The following is an 11,751-nucleotide window of genomic DNA, read 5'->3' as shown; positions in this document are numbered from 1 at the left end:
CTACCTTCGCCCCGGGACGGCCGTTATCTCTGTGCTCTCACACAGCGAACTGCCATCTGAGCTAACAAAATTTTGATACTTTTATTCAAACGTGGCCTGCGACCCTGTCTCAAATGTGGTTTTGCGTTAGTTGGCACGTCCCGAGGGAGCCTTAGGAACCCCGCCCGGCGACCTCCTAGGCAAACCGGGCCCGCTCGGGAAGTAGCCACGCCTCCTCCGGCCCTCGTGGGCGGGCCGGGCCGGGGCCCCGCCTCTGCTCGTGGGCGGGGCTTGGGGTGATGCGCGTCGCGTGCGCAGCCGCTGAGCGCCCGGGGTCGACCCGTTCTTCTCCGGTACCAGTGCTCTCCGGCGGGTAGGTGCTACCGGAAGCAGCAGGTGAGAGAAGCCGGAAGCGGATCTAACGTGAACGGCGCGTGGTGGCGGGTGGAAACGGGCCCGGCGGGGCGCTCGGGGTTCTTCGGGCGGCGGGCAAGGACAAAGATCCCCGAGACGGGTTCTGCGTGCGCGCGCGCGCCTCTGGCCTTCAGGGGCTGGTGCTGCAGGCTCTGCAGCTTGTGCTCTGCGCTCGGCACGACCTGATGGCTCTGTTAAGAGCGGCCGATCCCGAGCCCCGGTCGGGTGTGTCAGGTGGCAAAGTAGATGTCTGGGTAAGGTTTTATGATTAGCCGGGATTATGCTATTTTTGTTTTTTTAAATCTGTTTTCTGTTTGGTGATGGGGAACTATGTTTGGCAGTGCACAGTGACAACGAAGTGTCCCGCAGAACAGGGACATGAGAGCGTCTTCTGAGGAAAACGTGTACGGTTCGTAATTACAGGGTGGTTGGTAATTACAGGGTTAGAGTAGATATGCAAAGCGATTTAAAAAAAATCTTTTTTGCTTGTCTTTCAAAGTCTTAGCTATATCCTGGCAACTCTCATTTAGTCCGTACCTATCTGCCACAGGAGCACAGAGCCAAAGAGAGACACACCTGTCCCAGCGAATCCAAAGCTCCCCGAGGAGTAAACACTATCCTGGCTTAAGAGTAGACTCTTTCCTGGTCCCAGGAATTGAGGTGGTTTCCTCTGGACCCATCCCATCTAATATTGAGATCATATAACTCAGTCTTTTGGTTCTGATGCATATTTACCAAAGTTAAGATAAATAGCCTTACCTGTAGTCCTATAGCAAGTAGTTGGGCAGGCCTAGAGGAATCTCTCTCTGGTCAATAGTTTATGGTTCTCTCTGTAAATCAGTAAGTTCACATTTAGGTTTTCTTGGACATACCTTTCTTTCCACTTTTCTCTGTGTGATTCTTGTTATCCTTTAGGGCCCAGTTATAATGTTACATTCTCACTAAGGCCAAGAATAGTTTGTTACATAAGCGTTCAACCTAACTCCTTAATCTTTGTTCCCATGTCAACTTTTTTAAAGATGAGTAGTTTAACAATCCTATTTGAAATTGAAGCCTAATGATTCTTGCATATACATTTTCAGTCTTCCCTCTCCCAGCTTTAGTTTTTCTTTTACCCCCCTTAATTACTTGGCTTACTGATAAATCCCAAGTGGTAAGAAGAGTACATGTCATATAGTTGATGCAGAATTTGTCAAATTAATACCTTTGCTGGGTTGTGTTTCATTCATAATATATACACAGTGCCTGGATGAATGGAGAGTTTGGCACTATTAAAATACATAAATTAAAATACATAAATAAATAAATTTATGTATTTATTCAATTTATTTATTGAATAAATAATTCAATTTATTCCATACATTGAATCAATACATGAATCAGATCAGTTATAGAACCCTAGCAAATATTATTTTTGACCAATATTTTGTGGATTATGGTTAATTTTTCAAAGTAAATGCCACTTTATTGCATCTTGGTTATGAGTCATTGTACACTTGAGAGAACATAATGTTTTATGACTGGAACAGAAAAACAGATGGGAAGGAACACTGTAATAACAGTTAACGTTTCCATGCAGTTCATATTGGTTTATATGTAATAACCTAATTCTCTTAACCATTCTGTGAGGTCTGAGATAGTTGAAGCAGCCAGAAGTTAACTACTTTCCTAGGGTTATTCAGTTAGTAAGCAGCAGAGCCAGAATTAAAATTTAAGATCTTAACTACTTTGCTATCCTGCCACACTCTGCATATATTAACAAGACTATGTCACGAGGTCTTTGAGAATCTCTTCCACAAACACTTTCTGGCTCATTAGTGTCCAACATACCACCGACCCATTTGTCACTGTTTCTCCCTTGGATCACATTGGAAGGGGATCCTTTCTGCTCCTTCTGAACTCTGGATCCCAGCACCATCACTTTCTCAAGGAGCTCCCTTCACCAATGTTACCCTCTTCTTCCAGTTGTCCTACCAGCAACGTCTAAACATGCTTTGGTCTCTTGCATGTTAGGTTATCTCCTAACTTCACATTTCTTCTATTGCCCTAGCTTCTCCATTTTACAACTAGAATATATTCATTGAATCACTGTGGACCTCCCAGTCACTCAGCATACCTGGTTTTTGCCAAGATCACTAATAACTTTCTTAATGAAGATCTATTTTCAGCATCTTACCTCCTTGAAACTTCCATAATGCCCTATTTAAAATTTTTCTTCTTATTATTCCCAGTTTTCTTTGGGAGCTCTCCCTCCCTTCTCTTCATATCTGTTAAATGTTGCTGCTCTTTAGGGTTGTGTCGAAGACTCTGTGTCTGCTTACAGAACCCTCCTGAGACAATCTAATCTTCTCCCATGGCCTTGGTTACTTTCTTTTCAGCCCTGTCCCATTGGCTGACAAATAATCATAGACACTTAAGTTCAACACAATTAAATGAACCAAATATTTTCACCCCATACCTCCTCTTCCTGTGAGACCTGTACATTATCAGTTAACTACTCTTTTTGTCTCTAGTCTAGCCTTTCTTTAATCCATGCACAACACTGTGGAAATAGTTTTGTATGACTCAACACTTTTTTGCTTAAAACACATCAGTAGATCATAGCTGCCTTCACAGAGAATCCATGTGTTTTAGGATTACATGAACTTGTCTCCTCCCTTCTCTGTCTTCTTACTACCTGTGCCTAGCAGGCACTCCATAAATATTTATTGAATGAGTACAAGACTTTATCAAACTCAAACAGAACCAAGAACAAGGAGATTAGCCAAAGAAATGCAATCTGAGTGCAGAGACTTCCTAGGACAGTAGAGCTGTGAGCATCAGTGAAGCTAGAATACTGTTAGTGTAACTGTCTTTTAGGAAGGAGTACCCAAAACATGCCTTAGTAGTAGAAGATTCTGATAGTTTCAGCCTTTGTATATGCCTTTGCATATGCTACTCCCATCAACCATCAAATTTCAACACTGTTCAAGTATCCCTTCCTCTATTAAACTCTGCAGATGTTTCTTAGGGGAAGGTATAAACTGGTTTTTCTTTTCTAGTCTCTAGTCTAGCCTTTCTTTAATTCATACTAATTTAATATTGACCTAAGTAAAAGTTATGCTGGCAGTAAATCATATATTCCAAGTTGAAATAGGAATTATTTTTATAGCATTGTAAAGACATAATTAGAACTTTCCATAGAGACGTTCATGACTACATTGTTGATAATACAGGAAAACTAGAAAAAAAAGCAATATAGACTAAGAAACTGAGTAAACTGTTTTTTTTTTTTTTTTTTTTTTTTAATGGTACTGGCAGTTGAACCTAGGGCTTTACATATGCTAGTCACTGAGCTACATGACCAGCCCAGTGCTTTTAATTTGAGAAGGGTTTTGCTAAGTTATACATGGTGACTGGCCTTGAACTTGTGAACTGATACATTTAATAACAAAATATTACACAGTCATTAAACCTGATTTTAAAATAGATTTAATGTAGAACGAGAGCCAGGCACAATGATGTATACACCTGTAGTCCCAGCTAATTGGGATGTTGAGACAGGAAGGTCATTTGAACTCAGGAGTTTGAGGCCAGCCTGGGCAACATAGTAAGACCTCATCTTAAAAATAAAAATAAAAAATCATTTATATGTATATACATAATTCCCAGAAGACATAAAATGGGTTGTTTATACCAAAATGTTAATTGTGGTTCTTTTCAGCAGTGGGATTATGTTTTCTGTTCTTTTGCTTACCTGTTGTTTCCTCATTTTTTTTCAATGAACATGTATTATGAATTCAAAATAATTTGTTTGGCTTTGGTATGTGTAATGTATTTGCTGCATCCTTTTTTGTTTGAAAAATCTGTACCTTCATTTCAACTGAAATTATTGAATTTTATCTTCATTTTTTTTAAAGTACTTTGTTATAGAGTTGCAAAGACTAAAAACCTTAATAGGCAAGAAAAGCAATCGGACTGGACACCTAGTTAAGTTTGAATCAAATAACCAATAACTGATAGCTAGAAGGTAGAATTTAATTTTCCTTTTTTCATTGAATTAATTTGTTTTTTGTCTTCCATTTTTAAAAGCATGCTGATCCCATTTTCAGTGAAGAACTGCTTCCAGTTGCTTCGTAATCACAAGATTCCAGCAGCAGGCTTTAAAAACACCACAAAAGGTGGGCTCATTTTACAGTCAATTTCCAATGATGTATATCAAAATCTGGCTGTAGAAGACTGGATCCATGACCATGTAAACCTAGAAGGCAAGCCAATTCTTTTCTTTTGGAGAAATTCTCCCTGTGTTGTGATTGGTAGGCATCAAAATCCTTGGCAAGAATGTAACCTGAATCTGATGAGAGAAGAAGGTATAAAACTGGCTAGGAGAAGAAGTGGAGGAGGAACAGTCTACCATGATATGGGTAATATCAATTTGACTTTCTTTACAACCAAAAAAAAGTATGATAGAATGGACAATCTGAAATTAATTGTGAGAGCACTGAATGCTGTCCAACCCCAGCTGGATGTTCAGGCTACCAAAAGATTTGACCTTTTACTTGATGGTCAGTTTAAAATCTCAGGAACAGCCTCAAAGATTGGCCGGACTACTGCTTATCACCATTGTACCTTATTATGTAGTACTGATGGAACCTCTTTGTCTTCTTCACTAAAGAGCCCTTACCAAGGGATCAAGAGCAATGCCACTACTAGCATACCTTCTTTAGTGAAAAATCTTTTGGAGAAAGATCCTACTCTGACCTGTGAAGTACTGATGAATGCTATTGCTGCAGAGTATGCTGCTTATCATCAAATTGATAATCACATTAATCTAATAAATCCAACTGATGAAACACTGTTTCCTGGAATAAATAGCAAAGCCAAAGAACTACAAACTTGGGAATGGATATATGGCAAAACACCAAAGTTTAGTATAGACACTACTTTGGATGTGTTATATGAGCAGTCACACTTGGAAATTAAATTATTCATAGATATAAAGAATGGAAGAATTGAAATCTGCAATATTGAAGCACCTGATCATTGGATACCACTGGCAATATGTGACAAGTTAAATTCAAGTTTTATTGGCAGCAAGTTTTGCCCAACTGAAACTACCATGCTGACAAACATTTTACTTAGAACATACCCAGAAGACCATGAACTACATAGTAAATGGGATATTCTTTGTGAAAAAATTAGAGGAATAATGTGACTCCAAGCAACTATTTATATTGTCAGTTTCAATGAGAGAATAAAACTTTTAAATGCATTGTATGTCTAAAAAACAAAAAAGCTGAGTGCAGTGGCATCTGCTTGTAATCCCAGCACTTGGGAGGCTGAGGCAGGAGGGACACTGAAGTTCAGGAGTTCAGCGTCAGCCTGGACAACAGTGAGGACCATGTCTGGGGAAAAAAGCCTAGTCTCTTTCAGTAACTTCTCCCCATTTGAAATTGTTTATTATCTGTTCTTGTCCATCTTCTCTTTTGACATCTAGAATACTCTTTCTTCATTGATTTAGTTCCTGGCACACATTTATATTTCAGCTCCTTCACTTCTTATTGCCTTGGAAATGTATACCACAGTAGACAGACCAGCTTCATAATTGCTTGTTTTCATACCTCTGTTGCCACCTCTAATATCATAATCTCTAAAATTCTCTCATATTTAAAATATTTTCTTGTCTTTCCATCTTCTCTCACTAAATGAAACCCATTGCATTTTTCCCAGCCTTTGACTTTAATCTCTCCTACCTTCATTTCTTTCCCTCATCAAGCCTGAATTATTTCAAGTATACTGTACTTTCTTACCAGTGTTTTCATCTGCTTTTCTCCCTTTACCTACCATTGCCACTTAAAAAAAAAAAAAAAGTCCAGACAATCGGTTTTCTATTTCTATACCTAGATGACAAGCAATCCAGGGGGTAAAATCATATAATCATGCAGATTTGCCCAATTTCATATTTAAAGTTTTTAACTTACCACATCTTTCTGTTGGTGTCAGATTCATCTCGTCTCTGGTTGACTTCCTCTCATTCTTAAATTTTGCCGTACTGGTGATTGAATCCTTGGCCTCACACATGCTAGACAAGCATTCTCTGAGCTACATGTCCAGCCATTTTTTTTTTTTAATTTTGAGATGGTCTTGCTAAGTTGCTCAGGCTGGTTTCTAACTTGTGACCCTCCTGCCTCAGCCTCACAAGTAGCTGGGATAAGAAGTGTGTGCCACTATGCCCGGCATTCCTCTCATTCTCAGGCATCTTATTCCTAAAGGTTACCACTCTCACAGGCTCCAGAATTCCACTAGTCTTTGTAAGGAAAATAAAATAAGGGTGACACAGACACAAGATACAGAGGCAGGAAAAGTGACTGCTTCTCCAAGTGGCCACATTTATTTATATCAGTAATTTACATTAGATCATTAGTACCATATCTACATTATTGTTTATAGTGTGTCAGTAAGGTTGCTTATTCTGCAGTTACAGTTACAATATGCAATGTCAGGAGATTTGTACAGCTCTTAAGAAAATCCATTGTATAAAGTTACTATTATGTGGACAGATTTAGGTTCAGTGAATCATTGTGGTTTTCTACAAGAGAGTCCCTATATTCCCCAGGAGCTGTGTGCCTGAGATGAAGGTCGAAGCTGATAGGACTTTAACAGAGCTTTCTTGTGAAGGACATCTCTAAAGCAGCCAGGCATCCCGTGTCTTTACATAGAAGTTTCCCAGCAGCCAGGCATTCTGTGCCTTTGCACAGAAACTTCCTAGCCACCAAGCATGCCACAATCATAAAGTTTATCAGAGACCCCCAATCCCAAACACAGAGCCCTTACAAGTCTTCAAAAACCTTGATTCTTAATTTGTTGAGAGTTGAAGTCTTCAGAAATGAGTCTTTTAGCTCCAGGTTCTCTACTTCAATATTTATCTTTTCTTTCAATCTCAGGAGGAAGTGCCGCCCTTGCCCTTAGTATAACCTCTCTAATTAAACCTGGATTTTTCCTCTCCTGCTTGTGTTTGGGACTTGCATCATTATATCTTCTTTATCTTGCATTTGTCTTCCCACTTTTACTGGATCCTTAACCAGAATGAATGAATATGTCTCCCTTTTCCCAAAACATTCCTGCTCAAGATGCTTGTGAAAAGATTCTCAATGTTTTCGTTACAAAATTTTTTCAGAGTATCATTCTTGTTGACCATTTCCTGTCTCTATATCTGATTAATTCTCATACTGCTTTTATTTCTAAAATATACTGTGTGTTAGTATTGAGTGCCTATTGTGTCAAGCACTAGACTAGATATTGGATGTTCATAGGGAGTTAAGAAGACATGATCACTGACCTCAAGAACTGACAGTTTAGTATAATGCCTTTCAGACATTTTAAAAATCAGACCAAAGTAAAAAAATATATTTTACATTGTGCCTTAACACACATTTATGCATACCTAATAAGCTTAACAATACAATGCTTGTTCCTTACTATTTCTCTGATATTTTCCATTTTATTTTGTCTTTTAAAAATTGGTGCTGTGTGCAGTGGCACATACCTGTAATCCCAATGGCTCAGGAGGCTGAGGCAGAAGGATTGCGAGTTCAAAGACAGCCTCATCAAAAGCAAGGCCCTAAGCAACTCAGTGAGACCTTGTCTCTAAATAAAATACAAAATAGGGCTAGGATGTGACTCAGTGGTCAAGTGCCCCTAAGTTCAATCTCTGGTGCCCGTCCCTCCCCCCACACACAGACACACAAAAATTGGTCTTTTTTGGGGGGGTACTGTGGATGGAACCTAGGGGCACTTAAGCACTCAGCCACAACCCCAGCCCTTTTTACTTTTTATTGTTCTTATCACTCATTAATATATCAAGACCTCAGTTTTAAAATCTTTGGCTTAGGAGAAGATAATTAGTTACAAATAATTAATTACAAGATAAAAATGGTATTAAGGAAAAGCTGAGATAGTGATTAACAGGCAATAATAGGGGTTACCTAGGTAGAACTACCAGGAAGATGACATTTAAACAGGATAAGAAGAAAGCCATGCAAAGTGGGTGGATGGGGAGGAGAGTATTCAAGGTTATGTCAGTTATTGCTGTGTAACAAACCATTCTAAAACTTGGTAGCTTAAAACAAGAATCATTTTACTCATAAATATATAATTTGAACAGGATTTGGTAGGGATAGCGTATTTGATCCAACAGCATTAACTAGGAGAATTTAACTGGAGCCAGAAATATCTTCCAAGATAGCTTATTCACATGGCTGGCAAATGAGTTGGGTGTATGCTGGGAGCTCTTTGGGGACTGGACTGAGGGCTTTGGTTCCTCTCCATGTGGACTGCCTGGACTTCCTCACAAGCAGGTGGATGGGTTCTAAGAACCAGCAACCAAAGAAGCAGGGCAGAACCTGTTTTATGCCACAGCTTTGGAAGTAATATAGTATAACTTCTGGGATCTCAAGCACAAATTCAAGGAGAGGGAACACAGTTGCTCATCCCCACAGAAGGAATTTCATAGTCATAAGATCTGCAATGAGATTTCAATGGCAAGTACAATTTGCCAAACAGAACAGCATACAGGAAGACTCTAAAGCAGGAAAGACTGGGCTTCTTGACAGTGTTGAGGGAATAGGCAAACAAGGTGGAAAATCAGGCAAGGTGAAGGTGGAGATGGGTAGAGACCAGATCATGTAGAGACTGATAGGCTACAGGAGAGCTTCGTCTTAAGTGCAATAAGAAGTTTTAATAAAGATTACTGTTCTGTGGAGAATGGACTGGAATGAAGCAAGATTAGGAGTGGCCAGTAGTTGGAAGCTACTGCTGAGGTACAGGCAAGTGCCATGGAAAGAAGAGGACAGTGTTCGGCCCTTGTTAAAAATTAAGGATGGCAGAGTGCTTGCCTAGCATGTGTGAGGCACTGGGTTCGATCCTAAACACCACATTAAAAAAAAAAAAAAAAAACCTAAGGCATGCTGTCCATCTACAACTATAAAAAAAAAATTTAAAAATTAGGGATAGCAATGAGTTGAAATGCATTCTGCTGTCATATATAACTAATTAGAACAAATTTTTAAAAGACAAAAAAATTAGGGATGGATGCTTCCTATTTTCAGGACATGGCTTAATTTTGGTTCATTTAAAAAGGAAATAATGAGACTATTAACTTGCTAGGGCTACCATAACACCCACTGATTGGCTCCAAGTTCAAGATAAGGTGTCTTATGAGACCTTGGCTTGTGGACAAGCACCCCATATTCCCACAGCTTCCCTCTGAATGCATGCCTATCTGTGACCAAATTTTCTCCTCTTAGGACCTCAGTCACATGGATTAAGACCCACTCAAACACTTCATTTTAACTCAGTTGCCTCTTTAACAACTTGGTCTCTACATATGGCTACATTTTTCTATTTTTTAGAGAGGAAGAACAGGTGTGCATGCAGGGTTCTGCCTACAACAGGTTATCTCAAAGCAGGGATGGCCTAGTGAGGGAGATTTTAATTTCACAAATATGATTTGTGAGGGCATGGGTACAAGAGCTAGGCTGTGCCAGTCAGAGGCACCTGCTCCAAACTTTGAAAGTAGTGATGCAGAGAACCCTAAATGAGTGAAAACCCTTAGACAGTCCAGGAGCCTGACTTTCTGGGGTAGTAAAGGCAGTGAGGCTGGCAGTGGCAGAGCTAGTAACAGAAGTGATGTAGGCTACCACATCCATCCCTTATCACAGGGTGACATGATTAGTTCTGGGTTACAAATCTTCCCTGCAAAGCCTCCACATTTCAGTCAATAACTCTCATGGTGATGGTTTAAACCACTTACCAGCCTTTTAATGCTCCCCACATACATCCTGCTTACATCAAGTAGCAGCAGTTTTTATTGCTTTTTACTAAGAAAACTTACTGTTACAGTCACTCCAGGAAAGTATGGGTTGAAGAAAAGCAGTTACTACCTACTTCAGGGGAACTGTAGTGTTTTTTTGTTTTGTTTTGTGTCTAGAATTAAACCCAGGGCCTTGAACATGCTAAGCACATACTCTACCACTGAGCGAGCACCCTTGACCCCAACTGTACTGTTCAAAAGAAGGATGGAAGAGACATGCATGTTTCCCAGAAGCTGAGTTTCAAGAAGAGAAGGGCCAGCTTGGTCACATGCCCCCAAAGGTCAAGTAATACGAAGGTGTTAAGAAGTGCTGATTAGATATGGTGGTATGGAGGTCACTATTGAGCTTACCAAAAGCAATTTCAGTGGCGTGACTGGGACAGCAGCAAGTGAAGTGGTGGAAAGTATGAACAGTTGGTGCATACTTTTTTAGAGCGAAACCTTTTAAGAAGTTGGTTCATGAAGAACAAAAAGTAGGGCAGCACCTGGCTGGGGATGTGCACACTGGCAGGAAAGACCAGTGAATGGTGCTCAAAGAGCCAGCTACTCAATGAGGCTAAAGGGCAGTTCAGGGCCACTGCTGAAAATCACACCATCTTTCTTACATATCAGGAATCTTAAAACTTTTTATGGGCTGGGGATGTGGCTCAAGCGGTAGCGCGCTCACCTGGCATGCGTGCGACCCGGGTTCGATCCTCAGCACCACATACCAACAAAGATGTTGTGTCCGCCGAGAACTAAAAAATAAATATTAAAAATTCTCTCTCTCTCTCTCCTCTCTCACTCTCTCTTTAAAAAAAAAAAAAAACTTTTTATGTGTTGTCAATTTGATCTTTCATGTTTCTAAACTTCATTTATGGTTCCTTCTGGTTTTTTTTCTTTTTTTAGTTGTCAATAGATCTTTATTTTATTTATTTATATGTGGTGCTGAGAATTGAACCCAGGGCCTCAAATATGCTACGCAAGTGCTCTACCATTGAGCCACAACCCTAGCCCTGGGTTCTTCTGTTTTAATATATGATCTATTCTTTTGCTCTTCCTTTGACAGTTCCTGGGTTTTGTGTTATGTTTATATATTTAGTAGGGGTTTAAAAATACACTTGGGTTTTCCATTTAGTTTTCATTCATTCATTTAGGATTATTTAAATAGAGCAGGACAGAGATCTAATATTTTTTCCAACCACTAAACTGACATGTTTATTACATATTATTCGAACCCACAGACTGACTTTCTGTTTCTAATTTCTTTATTGTATTCCACTGTTTAGCCATTCCTATGCCCATTCATGTTTAAAGAATTATTGTAGCTGTGTCTTATAATTGTGTCAAGCAAGTCTCCTAGTGGTAGTCGTCTTCATCATCTAATTTATGAACCAATTTAAGGAGATCTGACAGGAGACCTTCCATTCAAGAATGTAATTTAGGAGCTGGGACTGTAGCTCAGTGGCAGTGCTTGCCTAGCATATGAGAGGCACTGGGTTTGATCCTTAGTACCACATAAAAATAAA

At 39.7% G+C, this 11,751-nt stretch overlaps 1 protein-coding gene across 2 annotated transcripts; it reads left to right on the top strand.

Moving 5' to 3' along the window:
- Positions 1-275: 275 nt before the first annotated feature.
- Lipt1 (lipoyltransferase 1) lies at positions 276-7,719 on the top strand. Of its 2 annotated transcripts, none has more exons than XM_026412559.2 (2): positions 276-375; positions 4,465-7,719. In XM_026412559.2, the coding sequence occupies exon 2, from the start codon at positions 4,466-4,468 to the stop codon at positions 5,585-5,587; it is 1,122 nt and encodes a 373-aa protein (XP_026268344.1). In that variant the 5' UTR covers positions 276-375; position 4,465; the 3' UTR covers positions 5,588-7,719. The 2 variants fall into 2 exon arrangements, with proteins under 2 accessions (XP_026268344.1, XP_026268343.1); XM_026412558.2 differs by lacking the exon at positions 276-375 and adding an exon at positions 408-647.
- The last annotated feature ends 4,032 nt before the right edge of the window (positions 7,720-11,751 follow it).

This window comes from Urocitellus parryii, chromosome 12 (assembly GCF_045843805.1).
Source record: "Urocitellus parryii isolate mUroPar1 chromosome 12, mUroPar1.hap1, whole genome shotgun sequence".
Classification (NCBI taxonomy): domain Eukaryota; kingdom Metazoa; phylum Chordata; class Mammalia; order Rodentia; family Sciuridae; genus Urocitellus; species Urocitellus parryii.
Note: the sequence above shows the minus strand (reverse complement) of the source record. Positions and strands in the feature narration are given on the sequence as shown.